The sequence below is a fragment of the Dufourea novaeangliae genome, unplaced genomic scaffold, assembly GCF_001272555.1.
Source record: "Dufourea novaeangliae isolate 0120121106 unplaced genomic scaffold, ASM127255v1 scaffold108, whole genome shotgun sequence".
Classification (NCBI taxonomy): domain Eukaryota; kingdom Metazoa; phylum Arthropoda; class Insecta; order Hymenoptera; family Halictidae; genus Dufourea; species Dufourea novaeangliae.
In genome coordinates, this window is record NW_015374014.1 from 469,028 (window position 1) to 489,089 (window position 20,062).

Genomic DNA, 20,062 nt, shown 5'->3' on the forward strand with positions numbered 1-20,062 from the left:
GGGGTACCAGAGGAGGGGGGGCTCCTGAACTATTCGGGACATAGGTAGGTAGATCAATAGGGGGTTGAAACAGGCGACACAGCTCTCTCTCGATGATGGAACGTACGCAAGCACGATGATTCCACCCCTGGTACCGACTCGGTCTGTGGGTGAAGCAAAGAGTGAGCCGGTACTCACTTTGGAGACGAAGGATCGGTTGCCCCGACGACCATATTCCATAGCTACATTACTCAGGTAGGGATGGGACGATCCTAGTGACTCTCCGCCCCCCGGGCGAGTACTTCCTCGCCTCCATGTGGCCCGGGCCTAAAAAAGTTGGTCGGGTTGGAAAACCGGGGGAAACAGCCTCCCCGGGTAACGCCCACCGCAGTCCCCCTGCTAACGTGGCGGGGGCTGTGTGAAAGCTACAGGCGCTAGAAGCCACAGCTGGGCCTTGGGGGGGAAATCGCACTTCCCCTCTCCCGGGAGACGTTGAGCATAATCTAATCTAATCTAAAAGGGCCTCCTACCGCTTGAGAAATTGATTTTAAATACTGAAATAAATGTTAAACCGAATATTAATTTGGCATAAATGTCAGTAACTCCAGGACCAAATGGTAAGAGGTCTTTCCCTTAGATCACTTTTTCCCCTAGTGGTAGCCAAGTTTGCTCGTGAGGGTACACATGCAGCCACCTCGGTCCCCTTGACCGCTGCTGTTAAGGTTGACCTTAAATTAAGATACGAATAATCTAAAACCAGGGAAAAAAGGTATTGTCTCTTCAAGGAAAGCGTCGAGAGAGGAGCAATTAGCGTTAACGTCAATCATGTCAGATCGTTCCTTCCCGTTCGACCTAATGAAACGCCCAATTTCGAGAACTGACTGCGGCGCTCGTTCGGAAACTTCAGCAAGGGTCGCGGTTTTGTGATGATACTGTCCTGCGTCGCGAAGTGCTGCACGATGCTATGAAACAAGTGCATACGTTAATTGCATCTCGCTCGAAGCTTCACTCGATAGGACAATACCTTTATTCCTGAAATATTGCATATTGACTTAATGTATGTTTTATGTGCAATGTGTATATTATTACCACATCGATCTTACTCCAACTGTTTGAGATTCTTGTTCTCGCGAAAGAATATGCAATAAATATAGATCATATAAAACGTATGTTAGAATGAAACTAAGATGAAATTTGTCGCACCTGCATTACAATGCACAAATAAAATAAAGAAATTGTGAAACATATACATTTTGTGTAACATGAACCATTTATAGCATGGAGTTAGCATTTGACGTTAAAGGTTCTTTTTACAAGTTAATTTCAAGAGGGACAGCCAGAAACATAATCGGTAGAGGTGTGCGGATATGTACCCGAGATTTCGGGCTTGGTCAGGCGCCCGTAATACACGTTTAAGCAGCCTGACGCTTCAGCTCACATCGAAAGAAGTCGTGTGGGATCGACTGAAGGGCCACTGATCAACAAGCGCCCAACAGTACCGCGAGTAATGAGGAGACACCCTCGACCATAGACATATATAGACGGAGCATGAACTGATCGGAGGAGTAAGATGCGCGGTAAGGGGGTGGTTAGTTATAAATCGGGTAACGTTGTTCCTTTTCGGTGCTATTCGGGTATACAATCACGTTACATATATGTATGCTATAAGAGATGAAAAGAATATACTTGTTATACGTTAAAAATTCCGTATGTCATGTAAATAAATAGTCAAAATTAATAAATAGTATAAAGCATTAAATAATAGTACGGCACACAGCCCACCAGCCATTAATAACGAGCCGAATCGAGGCGAATGCATCCGAAGCTAACCGACGTATATCTAACGACCGTTGTATTTTCCCCTCCAATCCTACGGTTCCCTCGCCCAAAGCGGTAGCTTATGCTCCGTCTATATAGGGTGTAACAAAAACGTTGTCCGACCCGGAAATGGGGCACTCGGGGGGTGAATTGGAACAAGTTTTTCCTTAGCAATAATGTAATCTGAGACTTCGTTACGGAGATATTAACGAAAAACCCCGACCAATCGGAGCGCGAGTTTACCAGCAGAGCTGCCGCGCTAGCGGTGGCTACGCGCTGCGACTGGTAGGCAGCGTTACCGCGGGAACTCGGCTGGTAAACTCGTGCTACGATTGATCGAGGTTTTTCGTTAATATCTCCGTAACGAAGCCTCAGATTACATTGTTGCTAAGGAAAAACTTGTTCCAAATCACCCCCCGAGTGCCCCATTTCCGGGTCGGACAACAATTTTGTTACACCCTGTATATGTCTATGCCCTCGACATCGTGACCGAATAGCTCCGAGTGGCGTACGAAAAAAAATACAGTTGTTGCTGTAAGAATAATGCAGAGAGAAACGCGATCTCTAAAACACTTTCCCCATGCAGCTTTTCCTTCCAAAAAAGTATTGACCATAGAAAATTAGGGATCGACCTACCAGTAGTCGACTACTAGTAGGCTACTACGCCACATCGATCTTAATGAGGGAGGATCAGTTCAACATTTTCAGTTGCTATGTTCATGTTCGAAAACTAATTTTAGTTGATTTAGTAATTACGTAGTAATTATTTAGTAGTTAGGATACGTGGATATTATGAATAGTGTAAATTAATTATTGTATATGTTATTTTTGTGTAACGTGCACAGTGACAAACGCAATGGAAGAACAGAGCGCGGGTCTAATTAAATGCGAAATGTGTGAACATTTTTCGCGGTCGGGACAATCGCAATGTGTGTGTGGACATTTCTCGCGGATTTCTGTGGTGTACAAGCATGTGTGAATCAATTTCATGGATACTCGTGGACAGGACAATCGCTGTTCGTCACAACCAGAGAGAATATTAACCTTCCATACTCGATAATATTCGTAAGAAAATATTTACATTTCCTGCCAATTTTATCGAGTAATTAGAGTTAATGCGTTACAAGTGGATTCGAATCAAATATCACTGTTACAAATTATTGACATCTTCTACCGGGTAAGTAGATAGCTATTCTAACTACTTTGCCTGCACGATATTGAATCTTTGGAGTGACTGTACGCCCCTTATAACTACGAAACGAAGCATTTGTCACAATTTCGTTACTCTGGCTTTTCGTCTTATTTTGCCTCCAAGAAACACCCCTTAATTTTTTTCCCACTAGTGGTCGAACTCCCTGTATACAGTAAATCTTTGACGAGTGTTCAAAAGCTCCTCGGCGCTGAACAAACTAAACTAAAACAAACATCTTTGGCTTCGGAGTTCCAAACTTTATCACTGTGCTAAACCTCATTAAACCGTCAGTGTTACACCTGGGGACCTCTCATTGAACGTTCCGAGGAGCCTTCGAATATTTATCGAGGATTTACTTTATCGACTGTCTCGCCATGCTAAATTCTGTCGTCGTTGCCTCGGCCCCAGCACCTGCGCAAGAGCTACATCGTGCTGGTAGAGGCGGCGTACGCAACGTGATAGAAGAGCGATATTTGTATGCGCGAAAGTATACAGATACGTGTGAAGGGGAAGAGTCCACTATACCAGAAAATAATTAAACATGCTATATAATCATTAACCTGCATGTGAGCTGTTAGTACATACATACCTCTACTAAAAGATTAAAAATTAACTAGTAAATAAAAACTGGTATTACCTGACTCACGATCGGAGCATTGATCATTTTTGGTTCCTGAAGGTACTGGTTCCCATGTTCGTCGCGTCCCCAACCAACCACGATTCCCTTACTTCCCACAACAAGATTCAGATCTGGAGGGCGTGACCAAAGGCAAATTGGTTTAATTCGATCGTTGTATTCCACTCTGTCTAGCGTAAATAAAATAGCTATATCCGAGTCCGCCTTTGCTTGTGTGGGATTGTAGTCGGGGTGAACCTTGTAATCGACCACAACCTGATTCACCGAACCCTTCTCGTGAAAATCGAAAAGTTGATAGCGGCCCAAAGATACCAACAGTGAAAATGGTGTGATCGCCAAATTATTCTGATACACGCAGTGTGCCGCTGAAAAGAATACACCAAATGCAAAGTCACGTTAGCCCTCATCCACAATTCAATAAAATATTGCATTATTATTCTAAATTAATTTCATTATACCGTTATTATCTCAAATTGAGTCTTAGAATTAATTTGAGCTTAAATTACAATCGAATTAAGGAAATTTGCCCATGATTGAACTAAAATATGTATACACTATTGGTGTCCAATTAATTTAGAAATTTCTATAGTCATAAATATAATTAGGAATCAAAAATTGCCAGTTCACGATCGTTAAAGACGGTGTTATAAAAAATGACATGGTCTTCAATCTTAACCTTTTCGTTTCGACGGCGGTTATAGTATTTGTCAGGGCGTGAATAATGTGAAACCGAGCTTTGGGTCCAATGCAGGGAACTGTACACGATGTGTAGTCAACAACCATACCTAATATACCTGAAGTAACTATATACCTGAACTCATATACCTGAATAATGCGTTAATTGAAAAATTTGTTCTATAAAGAAGTTGCGAGGTTTTGATAGGGGGCATTCCATAACGTGTGTACTTTCTCTGAAGTTTGCTTTCTTTAAATGGAATGTCGCATTTGTTTAACTCTATTTTGGCGGAACGGACTCTAATGCTGAATTGACTCTGATGTAAAAATTGTATAAGTCAAGGCAGTGGCCCATTCTCCCTTCCGTTTCGTATTGTGCCCATAGACGTATTATAGGTCTATGGGTGCCCTAGTGAAAGCAAAACATGATTTTGTAGTTTACTTGACTCCATCCTGAATAGAAATGTCTGTTCTACCGCAATTTATGGTTAAATTTTCTCCTAGACCCTTAGTTTAGGAAATACGTTAAAAAGTATCAGCAAAAATTGATGCGTTTGGATGTCAGTTCCAATTTTATTATTATTTAAACATCTTTAGATGTCTATAATATAATAACAATTTACACCATGTTGTTCGGGAAAATTCAGAGAATTATTGCCTATGAAAAACAATTGAACCACTATTATTGTAAAAGCATAAAACGTCTCCAAACTTGAATACTCGCACTTTTTAAACTTGCTTTTTTTTTAAACTGTACCTTCTGGGAAAAACCGGTTTGCAAATTCGTATTCGGCTCGTAAAGATCTATAAGAGAAAATCTTGAAAGTTGCAAAATTTTTTTCCCGTGGAACGGTGTAATTTGCTGCTAGAGAACAAGAAATAGAGAATTTATTAAATAAGCTCCCTAATGACCGGCACTATTCGTGCGGCGAGATATACATACATATACAGTAGCCTCACGTTAAAGTAGTGGTAGGAACGCTCCAGCTCAGATGCATCACACACACGTGCGCGCATCCCACTATCGGTCGCCTTCTCTAACCAAAGTTCTGATCGAATTGGAGGATCGACCGAACTACCACGAGATCCAGCATGTCCATTGGCTCGGGTTAAAGTAGCGTTTTCAGGAAGAATCCGTCTCGAAAGTCCCGGCAGCGCTACTTTAACGTGAGTCTACTATATGTAGACCTCACTCTACTCTCAAACGTTTCAGGGACATTCATTTCACAATGCAACTGGTGGAGTTAGAATTTAACTTTCTATTTTAAACTTTTTTCCAAGTAGTCGAAGTAAGATGTCAAAAATACTTTGACCCCGCACCTTCCTCTTCGCGAACAAATACAAGTTCGCTACATCTTATTTGCCAACTCTATGTTTTATGAGTCTTTTTGTGCACTAAGAGGCTGTGGCATAATGAATATCGTTTGTGAACACGTTTCATTTCGTCCGACTAGGAATCGTTAAACGTGGGATCAAGAAGCTTGTGATTTGTTGGTAAGAATTTGTGGATTCAACTAAATTTATCTTCGATTATAAATTTTCTGTTGAAACTATTGTCTTCGTAACGTTCAAAACCTACGTCTACTATGCAATAACCTAATATTAAAAGGTACAGGTACAAAAAAAGATTACTAGAACTTTGCATTCGTATTCTCCTGATGATGCAATTGCAATACCGGAAATATTTATTGCATTACACGAATATTTAACAAGTTATCAGTTCTACCTCCCTTATTATTAATATTAGGAATGTTATTGATAACAACCATTTATCGGAAAAGTGTACAGTTCACTATCTTGGCCAAAATCAGTTGGATACAAATCATTTCGTCAATCACATTTCTATAAGAATTGTGCGTATACGTACATTTAAGAGCGACGCAATAAGTATATCCAGTATTGTATGAGTTAATCTCCCATTACTCTCTATTACTCTACGAGATATTCTTTCGTACCTGTGATGATATGTTTGTCCGTAATGAGCGATCCGGCACAAATGAACGTGTAATTGCTGTATTTGAAATTTTGTCTGAAAATGGCAACCAGCCAGGGCCATTCGCCGGGAACCGTTTCCGTACCCCTTATTATCAGATAATTAATTCCGATATGTTTGCTGTGACCACACTGTGAAGTAGTTTCATAATCGATCACAGGTGGATTTGGTGTAGAAGGTAGATTAGGTTGAGTAGGTGGACTGGGGCGAACAGGTGGAGTCGTTTGAGTAGGTTGAATAGGTAGGTTAGTTTGAGTAGGACGGGTAAATTGAACAGTTGTAGGAGGTTTGTTAGAAACAGTAGATTGAACAGGCGGATCCTCTGGCAATGACGCGTCAATTGCATTCAATGAGCTCGGAATCATATTCTGATCATCCACAGAAAGGGCTATTATGCCCGGTGGGTACAGCGTGTGTTTCAGCACGATAGAGGTTACACTCGTCTGTTCAGTTGCTAAAATCAGATAAATTATTATTCAAGTTTAATCATTTATGACGTAAGGTAGATAGTCTTCTTATTCTAAGAAGTCATTCTACGCTAAATCGATTATTTTTGTGGTCGTTCTGTGACATTTCTATGAAATTAAAGTACATATCGTGTGTGGAGAGTTTCCGCATTCTTGATTCATTCTTTTGTTAAGTATCGTTATTTAAAAATGTTTATTCACTGTGCATGAAGGACCGGATCCCTGTCATAACAAGGTTACTGGTTGATATTTGCGATTTTTTCTTGTTCAGGAAAATCGTTTTCTTTTAAATAGATGTTTAGACATGGGAGAAACTAGAAGTGAAACAGGAAAAAATGAAGAGAATATGCGTGATATAGAATATCAATGGGATATTAGCGCATTGGTCTCTGTTATACGTTGATCCAAGACCTCCAAAATGCGACGAAATTTATTTTAGTGTACCTGCAACATCTATATAGTCTATGCAGAGTATCCACTTCGTTTATGATCATATTATTAATAAGTTGTTCATAACATAACATCGATGGATACGGTGCGTACATACACAATATTAGAGAAATAACTGAGTAATATACAACGTTATACAGAATACCCACTGTGTACGTGTCCATTATGCGACTCAGAACATTTTGACAAATAGCATAGTGGAACCTCGATTATCGAAACAACCATTATTGGTATGCTGTGTTAACCGAACCTTCTTCATCAGAATGTTCTATTATTGTAACAGTGTTTGCATCCTGTCACGCATATATACCTACATTCGTATGCACATTCTTTCTATGAAAATACATATAACGGTCGCAAAGTGAATTAAACTCTACAGAATTATGTGTATTAAAAACTTTGTACCATTGAGTTGTTAAAAAGATAGGAACCCATCAAATTTTACACAACGTGTCCTTTTTTTAGTTAACTTCTATTATTATGCTCAAAGTACAATATGAAGTTTCACGTGATAAAAGGTATCATTCTGTTATCCAAACACTATTGTCATCCTATTAGTTCCGATAACCGAGGTTCTATTGTATGCAAAATAGAAGAAAACAATTTTAGAACTCTCCGATGATAGATCAAATTTTCTTTTAGACCTCATTTTTGTATGTGTTTCCCCTGAACGTATGCATTTGTGTAAATATCCACAATCTACATATTTATAAACATGTACATAGTTTCACTTCTGCTTTTCGATCATACTGTGTCAAGCAGGCCATACATGGTGGGTTTACCTCAAGGTCAAGCCTCGCGATATTGTTTTACATTAGGGGAGTTAAGTCTCCCAAAGCCTCCTTGTAATCTGTAGCGAGATGGTAGGCCGTCCCGAATGCACGGGCGTGAGTGAGAACGCTGAGAAAGAGCCACAGAGGGTGAGGCGTTCAACACCATTTCATAATATTCACGTACTCTTATTGTTTGGAATAATTTTATTCACACCATTATATATTAGTTAAAAAGAACGACCCTTTATAATTATAATGAAATAAAGATCAAGTTCGTATCTTTAGTAACTGCGGAGATAAATATTCTTTTGTAAAGGTACTTTTCGTAAAAATTGGTGATCATTACAAAATTTGAGGGTCGGCATCTTTTCAACAATTTCAAGATCAACGAAATCGTGTACAAAAGTGATCTGCTTGGCGTGGCACTATATGTACACCCACATATAAATTTGTCTAAAAGATGAACTTTCCGCCATTTTAGTGCAACGGATTCACTCCGGCTACTTCATTTCTGCTGCGGTAATTCTCGACAAACGGATGGTATTGATTCCGGGTGTGACGGTGAAGACAGGTGATATAAACAAAGCAGTCCCAACGAAATCCGCCGGAGATCGGATACCCGAAGTGTCTTCGAGGCCAGATAACATCTCCCCTCGTGGACTTATGTAAACATAACGAACTCGTATCGTGGTAATAACGCGTACAAATTGAAATGAGTTCGGAAAGAAATCGTCTTTTTCAGGAAGATTTTCTTAATATTGTATAGAAATTTTTCTCGAACATATAGACCAAATCCTACATGGATCTGTATTTCTGCCAGTCATCCGATGCTTAGAGACCGTTTTCTTTTTTTACATGGTAGTTTTGCTTCTTCAATACACATATCTTCTGCTGTACCTAACAATTACAACCTTTTTTAGCATATAAATGATATTTCATTGCGTGGGAGCTGTACGTACTACTGTAGGATATTTGGTTTCAAAGAACGGTACTTTCATGGATAATTTTAAACTAAACTGAAATACTTCAGTGAAAATGAATACTAGAGACATACAGGATGTAACAAAAATGTTGGAGGACCCGGAACTAGGAGACTCGTGAGGTGATTTGAAACAAGTTTTTCCTTAGCAAAAATGTTATCCGAGGCTTTGTTAATGAAATATTAACGAAAAACCCCGACCAATCAGACCGCGAGTCTGCCGGCCGAGTTCCCGCGTTAAAGTTGGTTACCAATCATTACCGCGGAAACTCGACCAGCAGACTCGCGGTCTGATTGGTCGGGGTTTTTCGTTAATATTTCATTAACAAAGCCTCGGATAACATTTTTGCTAAGGAAAAACTTGTTTCAAATCACCTCACGAGTCTCCCATTTCCGGGTCCTCCAACATTTTTGTTACATCCCGTATACATTTTGCTGTCGCTCGTTCTCGTCGCACTCCGCACGTCTCGCCCTCTGCGACTCTTTTACAGCCTTCTCACTCACGCACATCATCCGAAGGTCCCTTCGAGAACCTTCGCTCGTGCGTTCGGTACTGCTCCTACCATCCCGTACAGATTACAAGGAGGCTTCGAGAACTGGGTCTCTCGAAGCCTCGCTCGAGGTAAATTCACTGTGTATGCCCTGCTTAATGCTGAAACATTAATTCTTAAAGAATGCAAAAATATTTACATGTTTATGCAGTTTTGAAACAATTTTTCGTCACGATGACGTAGAATGAGCCGTTTGTTATTTAAAGAAAAGTATACATACCGCCTGGATCAGTGCAGATTAATCTGTTGTTCAACCAAATCTTGGTGACCGTCGGTAACGGATGCTGAACAGGAAAATTAATATTGTACCTCAGGGGTGTACCTTGTTCGACCGCAGTAACAGATTGTTTTCTGGATTGCGCCAACTCTAATTTGCCGTTATATTTCTGAAATTCACCAGCACAAACAGATTATGTAAGTTGTAGAGGTGGTTCCGTGGTGAAACATACGAACTTCTCAGAAAGGTCATAGGCAGTATGGGTATATCTCAATTTATTTAAACATGATAATAAGAATAATTTTTCTGTTTTTGTATTGTCTTGTTTTATTACTTTAATACTTTTCTGTTATATTCTTTGAACAAATCGTAATAGCTCATAAAAAGGAAATGGGCCATGGATGCAGTTTGCATTAGTATGAAGAATTTTGCATTAATCATTCGTACGATTATCTGAATAAATAACATAAATGTACAACAATTAAATAAAGCAAACATAATCTGTATTTCTTGTTTATATGATACTGAAAGAGAAGATTCTACAGCACCAATATAAAGTTTGAGAATCAGTTCCAAAAGAAACACCTCCTTATAATTTGAGATAGTGAAGTTTTTGTGTACATTTTACTTATAATATATATTTTACAGCGAATTCTCCATCACAAATAATAAAAACAACTACTCCATTTTTGTTCAATCACAATATGTATTATCTTTCGGTTGTAAGTGCCCGTGTTGTATTTTTATATAATTATTTCCCATTTATTGTAAAATAAAGATTACACTAGTCAGTTTAATAATAATAATAATAGACAAGTGATTTACATTATCAATTGAACCATCATTGTATCCGTCTGCGCCTACTAAACATTAATTTAATTAGATTCCGATAAATGAAAGTTACATATTTGAAGTATATTTATGCTGTATAAAGTGTATATTATATTTCTGAATAAATAGTGTTTATTAACTTGACAGCCAAATCAAAATATCAAAATATTTATACTTCGTGTACCAAGTAAACGACGCGTCTATTCGTGTTACTCTGACGGGCGCGCCCGCCGACGAATTAATATGTCGAGTGTCGCCCTATTGAGCCACGCGCGGTTCATATGGTATACGCCTGAGGTGGATTGAGCTTCTTGGCCATCGCGGGGGCCGAGACGCGCGGCGGGAGAAACGGGGCGTTGCCTTCAAAAATCGGACGGAACGATTGGTTAATTCCGATGCCTATTTAAACAATTTCGAAATCAGCGAAATAACGACATAACCGCCTATTTTCACATGGACTATGACATCGCAATTTGAGCAAAATCCTAAACATCGTGTACAGAAGTCCCCTTGACATGGAATGACCTATACTTTCATCTTATTCTTCATTACTATCACGATCATGGGAAATTATTAGGAAATAAACCATTGAAGTTATTATTATTATTATCAAAACAAATTATTATTCGACAATTGATACCGTTGTACAGGGTGTAACAAAAATGTCCTCCAACCCGGAAATGAGGCATTTGGAGAGTGAATTGGAACAACTTTTTCCTTAGCAACAATGTAATCTGAGGCTTCGTTACCGAGATATTAACGAAAAACCCCGACCAATCAGAGCGCGAGTTTGCCAGCCGAGTTCCCGCGCTAGCGGTGGCTACGCGCTGCATACGCAATTTCCTGCGATGCATGCTGACCTACTTGTTCGGAGCTTCGTGGTACAAACACAGCGCGTAGTCACCGCTGGTGCGAGAACGCGGCTGGCAAACTCGCGCTCTGATTGGTCGGGGTTTTTCGTTAATATCTTGGTAACAAAGTCTCGGATAATATTTTTGCTGAGGAAGACCTTGTTTCAAATCATCTCACGAGTCTCCCATTTCCGGGTCCTCTAACATTTTTGTTACACCCTGTATGTTAACAGCGCGTGTAAGAAGCTACATGTTATACCAAATACAATAAAGTACAATATCAAGAAATTGTATGTAAATCGACAATTGCTAAAGTAATTCTTACACATTTTTTTTGTTTTCTTACCGTTTGTAATGAAACAGCAATGCCCAATGTGACCCTCAACTCCAACGGAATTCTTTTCGGCGGCGATGGTATTTCGATGTGACCATTAAATTCACCCGCCTGTTTGTCTGCGATGTATCGAAAGTAGTTAGGAATACAGGGGTCGGCAGCTTCGATGGAAAACTGAATGAAACACACCAGCACCGCAGCCTTGACAATGACACTGAGCATCCTGATTTTCTGCGGTACAAATTAATGATTTTTTATTCAAGTCAGAACCAAAATGTCATCCAACGATTAATGAAAAAATTCAATGAACGGTTTTTAAGTAAATTATGCGAATCCAGAACAAAGATTTTGTTGGAAAAGTGGTGTAACACAGGCCTGGCCAATATGTTGTTGGTAAGGACCAGATGGTCCTTACCATTACTCAGCCCACTCCCCTACTACTCATTGTCAGTTGTGCTGCTTGGTGATCAGAGATCGGCAGGCGAGACGTTACGGTCGGAGCATGCGCATCCACCTTCTAGTCTCTATGTTGTCACATGCGCCGATCGTAATCATGCGCGGCAGGTATATAGGGGGAACATTCCCCTACGACAGAAAAAAGCAGGCCGTTAGAGGAGGGGGACAGAGTGGCTCATGAGTAGTGATGGGACACCAAGCCCGATTCAAGTCGGTCAAGTCAGATGACGACACCGGACCTCGGCTCGCGACGACGGTATCAAATTCATATAAGTCTTCCGCGACCGACGCTCGGGTTACAATGTAACACAGAACGCATCACCCATGAATAAAAATTTGAATTTTTACTCCTTCCAATGTACTTCCTTAAAAATGTTATGAATAAATGTAGGAGATTTTCCTGATGACAAGAAGTCCAAACCCGACATAAATCGGACTATATTTAATAACAATATAATTCGTATCGCAACACAACGTACGAATAAAAATTGTTTTCAATGCATTTCCCTATTCAGAGACACGCAAAAATTTTGAAAATCATTCCACACAGAATTTTCTCCAATATTTCGGTTGAAAATGCTAGGTGGAAAAAATTAAGACCCCTAAAAAATGATAACAAATGCGAATTTCTTAATAAGATTAATTATAATTAAACATGCTAAAGCACATACAGTAACATTATGGACCAATATATTGTAAAAGACATAACATATGCAGTTATGCAGTGCGTTAATAAATTGATCATTAAGACATAAACATAATACAATTATTTTAATTCAAGCATAAGCAAAGATAAATAAGTAATTAATACTAAATACAGTATAGAAGCAAGTGTACAGTAAAATGCATAAAATAATATAGTGCTATCCAACATTAAGATATAAACTTAATGCAATCATTTTAATCGGGGAATACAGCATGACCAATTCCATACACATTTGATAGGAATGTATTGGAAATCGATAAGCCGCTTATTCATCTACTAGCTTTTTTCTCGCGGTTTCGCTCGCGTGGATTTCGAGATTTGGTAAAATTTTTGTTAAACAAAATTATAATTAAAGCAGTAAGTAAGACTTCTTCTTTTATGTATACAGATTGAACATTATTCAAAACATTATTAATGAATAATTCCAAATACTTTACTTAACTGTGGTTATAATACAAAATTGCATTACATAATTACATAAATAAATAATTACGTATACAATCAAATGTAAGATACTTGCAATCACAGTTCACAAGATATCGCCAGCAGCAAAGTACCTAAATTTTGTTTCAAGGAATAAATGGAACATCCAATATTATATCAGCATAGCAAACTAATGCACGAATGACATCAAGTTCAATACTTAAAAGTAGTTTTTCATTATCGAATGCTTGCAAGTTGGAATATTGCAACAATACTAAGAATCTTTATGCCAATGATGAGATATAAATAAAATAAACAATTATTCTTACTTCAACGAAAAGGCAAAACTGTGACCAATTATCCCCTTTCCCTTTATGTCGCGATACGAATTGTATGTTATTAAATATAGTCCGTTTTATGTCGGGTTTGGATTTATTTTCATCAGGAGAATCTCCTACATCTATTCATAACATTTTTAAGGAAGTACGCTGAAAGGAGTGAGAGTTTAAATGTTTACTCATACGTTATGTTGCGATACGAATTGTATTGTTATTAAATATAGCCTGATTTATGTCGGGTTTGGACTTACTTTCATCATGAGAATTTTTTACATTTATTCATAACATTTTTAAGAAAGTACACTGAAAGGAGTAAAAGTTTAAATTTTTATTCATGGATAATTCGTTCTGTGTGTTACATTGTAACCCGAGCGTCGGTCGCGGAAAGCTTATAGGGATTAGATACCGTCGTTGCAAACCGAGGTTCGGTGACGTTATCTGACTTGATCGACTTGAATCCGGTTTGGTCTCCCATTACTACTTGTGAGCCGCCTAGTGGCCATCCCTGATGTAACGTTAAATGATACATACACAAATTAGACCGGTACATACGACCTATCGGTAACAGAAAATGGCATGCAGTTTCCTTTTCTCATTTCTGTGAATACCCGGATGATTTCACAACGCGATAAGAATAATTAATGATGAAGCATGATGAACTATTGACAAACACTTGATATATCTCACCTAAGCTTTTACAGCTTCTAGAATAGTCTGAAATCTGACCATTAAGTCAAAGACGGAAACCACACTTCCAAACGGAATTATCGAGCTTGACAGTTCATATGAATCAGTGTGTTCAATTCAAAAATATTCATAGTCGCGTTTTATCAAAGTTAAATGATTTTCAATGATAGGAAACTTCTTGGACACATGTTATCCGGACCGGCTTCATCGTTGTTCTTCCTTTCCTTATGTGAAATTGATATGTCCCGTTTCATTTGTCGAACACTACCATATGTATGTATCTTTCACTTTCCATTCTTACCTGTATTAATCAACTCAAATCGCATTAATTCGATTTTCACAATGGTTAAGACACTCGAGAAAAATTTACTACACCGATCGGGCAGTACAATATACCACGAAATTTCACATCAATCCGTGTAATAATTTTTGCACACACAAATTACAATTAATCCGGTGTTCACTGAATTATCTCGATGTAAATATCACACAGTACGTATTCAAATAGAGAAGCGAAATATGCTTTGAGGTTAAGGATTTTATCGAAGAATGCTAGGTCTTTCAGTCGTTACTTATGCCTTATTTCTCAAAGCCATACTTATATGTATGACAGGGAAATCAAGTAAGCGATGATTCCAAGTTCGGAAATAAATAATCCTTTATATCCGTTTCGCATCACACTTAATTTTGTTACTTTAGACCAAAACATCCAGCCTGGCGGTAGTTCTACTACGTACAATCTCATTCGTCGACTGGTTTGTTGAAGAAGCTACTTGTGAGTCTCGAGAACGACTCCGAGGCGTCCTTGCTTCTATGGGATGCAAGTTTCGCGGTAGAGGGGTACCGGCTGATTCCAGAACTCATTTGTATGAAAGAATCTGCCGTCGGCGTGCAGAAAACTGGCAAGATAAAAAAAAGAAGTTGTCTGACGCCATTCTTGTACGATGACTCTACATTTTTGTAAGAAAAAACCACCGCATCTTGTATGCAGAATGCCAAAACGACGACTACGTAAGTAGTCTAGCGTCTTCTTTGCGTTCGGTATCCTGTGGCTACTGTTCACAAACCCGATTGCTAAGGGTCTTTTCACAATTGCAGGTCACAGCGATTGCGTGAGGCAGGCGTATTGCGACCTGACGAGTGCGTACAGAGGAACCACATAAATTAATGGGTTATTTTAGTTCAGACTTTTCAAAAAATCAATATTTCTGAAATAATAGTGAATTTTTTAAAAGTATAGTTTCTTGAAAGTATTCAATGTTCTTTACACTACGCATGATATTAATTAAGTCGTACAGTACATACATACCGTACTCGACGAAATGGGATTATTGGTGTCGCAGAATAAGCATTTTTATTATTTTCCTGTGTTCTAATGCTTTCTTCAAGCGCTCATGGTCCCTTTAAGTGGTGTGATTCATAGTTTTATAATCGTTTCAAATGCCCACGCGTTGCCAATGGCAGTTGTTTTTGTAATAAGTCTAATTAGACGCCAGAATACCATTGTATCCTTTCCTTAGTTTTTCCTTTTCAGCGGATGTGTGGTCTGGTGATTTCCATCGCACCATGATCCTTTCCTTTTGGAAACGTTACTTAAACAAAACGTTATTTAACGTTATTTAATAAAAACGTTTATTACTTTCACAAATAAAAGCTGAACTGATTAAAACTGGTTATGAAAGCTCATTAATAACATAAACGTAAGAAGTTTTCAATTGGTTACCAACAGTTAATTTCCAAAAATAATTTTTATTTCAATTTGCTATTAAACATATATATTTTGTATTTTATGTTTATGCACTAATACTTTTGCCGAACCAAAGAATATTGTTTATACAGTTATAATAATTCGTTATGCAAATAATAATACAAAAATTGATTTTACAGCATTACGTTCATGTATTTTATCCAAGATCTGAAGAACTATGTAATACTGAATACACATTTGCGAACACTACTTCCATCCTTGTGTGGTTTGCGACCAATATCGTTTTTATTTATTTAACATTTCTACAAGTCTGTAGACTTTTTCAACTTACGAATAGAAATATACATTATCTGCTACGTACCTTACAATTAGTTGAATCAGTTTATTGAATTCTTTAATTATGTTATTTTTATTTATCAAATAATATTACCTTCTTTATCTGATTTGGACTCTAGTTTGATAAACAGAAATATTAAACAATATGGAAGAGTAATCACTTCGTGCCCTTCGTAGACATTTAATTTTCTTCTGATTGTATAATCGTATATCTAGAATTTACACTGGTCCCATGGAAGTAATTCGAAACATGACAAATAGTAACTACAATAGGAACTCGTTTATTGTAGCGTTCGGGGCTGTAGACGTTTTTTTCAGGAATACTGCATTATCGAGTTCTAGTCACTCGCGCGCTCTCCCCGTCAATCGTCAGTTTACTTATCCGATGTAGTTGGATATAGGGTGGCCTGGATGTACGCACTTTTTGATCACCTTATTAACTCCGTTATTTTTAGAGATGGAAAGGTTAAAAAAAAGTTTAGTCACAAAAGTTATTGATTATTGAAACATTTTGTTAAAACAATATTATATACGCCACACTTTCTGTGATGAAAAATATGCTAGTTACACGCGATACTGTACTCATTCCGTTCCTTCCTTGCTGGGCGACAGAGTGGGGTGCGCGCACATCTATGAAAAATACATATGAGCGAGGGGCGTTTCTATGCTGCGATAAACGAGCTTCTACTGTAATGTACGCTGAGCCAGGCCTGGCCAACATGTTGTTAATAAGGACGAGGTGATGCTTATATACAATCACTTAGTCCGTTCCTTCTAACCTCTGTGCTGTCCTGATCGTGATCATTTGCGGCAGGTATAGAGGGGGAACATTCCCCTACGACAGAACAGAGCAGCCCGGAAGGGGAGGGGGCAGACTGGATTGCGAGCCGCTTGTGGACGTAAACATATATGTATAGATGGAGCATAAGCTACCACTTTGGCTAAGGGAACCGTAAGATCAGAGGGGAAAAAGCAACGGTCCTTAGAGGTGTGTCGCTTAACTTCGGATGCATTTGGCTTGATTCGGCTCGTTATTAATGAATGTTTTTTCATATCATATAATGGAATTTTTACTGACACAAAGATTTTCTTACAGTGTTTCTTTACTAATCATAAACATAATTTATTACGCATTATCATGGAATGATATACTGAGATAAAATTAACGCATGAAGTACAAAATGTTAATATAAGTGATAGAAATAAATTTATTAAATTAGTACTATTTAAAGGCCATATATATATGTATATAACTAACACAAATCGTCGAAATGTATTTCTTAAAGTTTCAGTACAGTCTTAAGTAAAAAAGTTAGAAAAAGCAACCTTTACTATTTTCTTTGCGATTTTTACGTTAATAGTTTTTTTGTAACATATTTATAGATGCAGTAAGTATAAATTAGATATGATAGAATAGATTATGTAACATTATTATAAACTGACGTGAGACACCCTGCATATTATTATAATGATTATACGATAAATACATATTATTATTATGTTATCATAATTATTTTAAACATATTGTTTTTGAATAAAATAATACTTTTCTTTCTTACCTTAACTAAATCTCTTAAAGCGTGAATAAGTGCCTCACACACTTCAGGCACTATGTTGGAAATCGATTGCTTAGATATTTTAAACGTGTACATTAAGCTTGTAAAGGTATCACCCGTAACTAAATATCTTAGCGTTACGGCCAATCTGACAGAAGCAAGAATTGCTTCCCGAAATTGTGTATTCCTCCTCTCAATTTTTGGTCCAACTTTTTTCAGTAGGATTTCAAAATCACTTTTCGACATGCGCACAAAGTTTTTAAACCCGAAGCTATCTTTGATGCTTAATTGTCTTAAAAGGTTTACCCCATATTGATACTCTTTAGTGAAAAACTTTCGTATCCACAATCGTTTTTTATATTGTCTCAATTCACGGCCGTTACTAATGTTGACCGATGACCCTGCGGACTTAGATGCGTTCACGTCGAGTAGTTTTCGCATCGGGGAACCTCTCGTCGCACCGGATCCTTTGTGTTAGATTTTATGGTTAATTTCGAAAAAGCTCTTAATATTTCCTCCGGTGTCTCAAAACAATGCATCCGTGCTTGGTTCCTTATTTCAATGTCCGACACGCCGTCAATAATTAAATCTACCAGCTCCTCCTGATGAATGGCTATTCTCTCAGCGAGATGTACCTTATCATTCAAAATAATCTGCAAAAGATTCTTCCTTGCGCCAAGTTCGTTGCTCGAATTCTCGTCTAAGGGCCAATCTATTTGGTCTGTGATCGAAACTTCGCCGTAATTGTTCCAATATTTCCTCCACCGAGTGAGTAAAGTTATTCGGATTCGCGTGGAACCAATCCAGTGCTCTACCGTGTAAACGTTTATGCACCAATAATTTCATCGTACCTTCGTTCAAATGATACGTAGACTTAAGTAAATCGGCTCGCTGTTTCCAGTTTATGAAGCTGTCACTTTCTCCCGAGTAAGTATTTATCATCTCAGCTATTGCTTTAGCGTCCATAGTTGGTGTAACAATGATTTCTGAAACTTGTGAATTGGGTTCAATCGTCGTTTGTCTTTCCAATGGAACTAATCGCAATTCTCTCTCTAACACATCCCTCTCCCTTTTGAGGAGTTCAAATTCATATCTACTGTATTTTACAGATTAGTCCGGAATAGACGCAAAAGAATAGGGTCGTTCTTCCTCAGGTGCGCTTGCCGTGTCGGTTTCTTGTGTCATTGCCTCGCTGGTTTCTCGTTCATCCAACTCAGACACCAAAACCGAAACCTGGTTCTCAATGTCTGGATACGCCACAATTAGTCTTGCCAGTAGATCGGTTTTCAATCCTGTTATACTCAAATTCCTAGCACGAAGAATTACTTTCAACTTCGCGACCGAGAAGTTGGAAAGTACTTCCCTTAAGGGGTCATGCTCAGTTAGAAATGTTCAAAAAATCGATTTTTCACTTTCTACACTTTCTTTAAGTACAACATCTCAAGAATATTCTGTGAAAGTTTCAAGGTAATCCAATTAAAAATAACAGAGTTACAGGCGTTAAAAAATGATCATTTTATATAAGTGTAAGCTTGACTTGAAACTTTAAACGCGTTTTTCTCGAAACTACATTTTTCAAATCGGTGATCAATATTTCTCGAAAACTACTGGGTCGATTTACATGAAGCCTTTTCCGCCTTATTTCAAATCAGAAGAACTTGTCCTTGAATGAAGGATTCTTTTGTACGTTCTATACTTTTTTTTTATTTGACCAAAAACGAGTGATTTTTTAGGTGAAAATCGCAGTTTTTCAGGAAAACGTCCGCTATTTTGTTCTTAATCAATATTGCGAAAAACCCCACGTTCAAGGACAAGATTGGTTCTTCCATTACATAAATCTTACTGAATTTTTAATTTCAGATGAACCGTTACGAAGTTACAGTGATCACGGCAGACCACTTTTGGTGGAGAGACATCCGGGAGATCGCTCACCATTTATTTACTAATAAATATTTTTGAATAAAAAAATTACCTTATAATCTAGAAACTGTAATCTTCGAAACAGAAACACATTTTTTGAAAAAGGTCTTACAGTTTTCGAGAAAGAAATTCCTAAAGAACACTCTTTTTTCGGCCTCCTGACTGAGCATGACCCCTTAATCCTT

General features: G+C 38.1%; 1 protein-coding gene across 1 annotated transcript in view; it reads right to left on the minus strand.

The window, feature by feature from the left end:
* Positions 1 to 18,203, minus strand: part of LOC107188698 (serine protease gd-like) — a 22,250-nt gene extending 4,047 nt beyond the window's left edge. The window contains exons 1-5 of the mRNA XM_015577040.1: positions 17,961 to 18,203; positions 11,760 to 11,978; positions 9,735 to 9,900; positions 6,257 to 6,748; positions 3,627 to 3,991 (exon numbers count right to left, since the gene is read on the minus strand). Of these exons, the coding sequence (XP_015432526.1) occupies positions 3,627 to 3,991; positions 6,257 to 6,748; positions 9,735 to 9,900; positions 11,760 to 11,978; positions 17,961 to 18,203 (1,485 nt within the window). The remainder of the gene's footprint in view (positions 1 to 3,626; positions 3,992 to 6,256; positions 6,749 to 9,734; positions 9,901 to 11,759; positions 11,979 to 17,960) is intronic.
* Between the last annotated feature and the right edge of the window lie 1,859 nt (positions 18,204 to 20,062).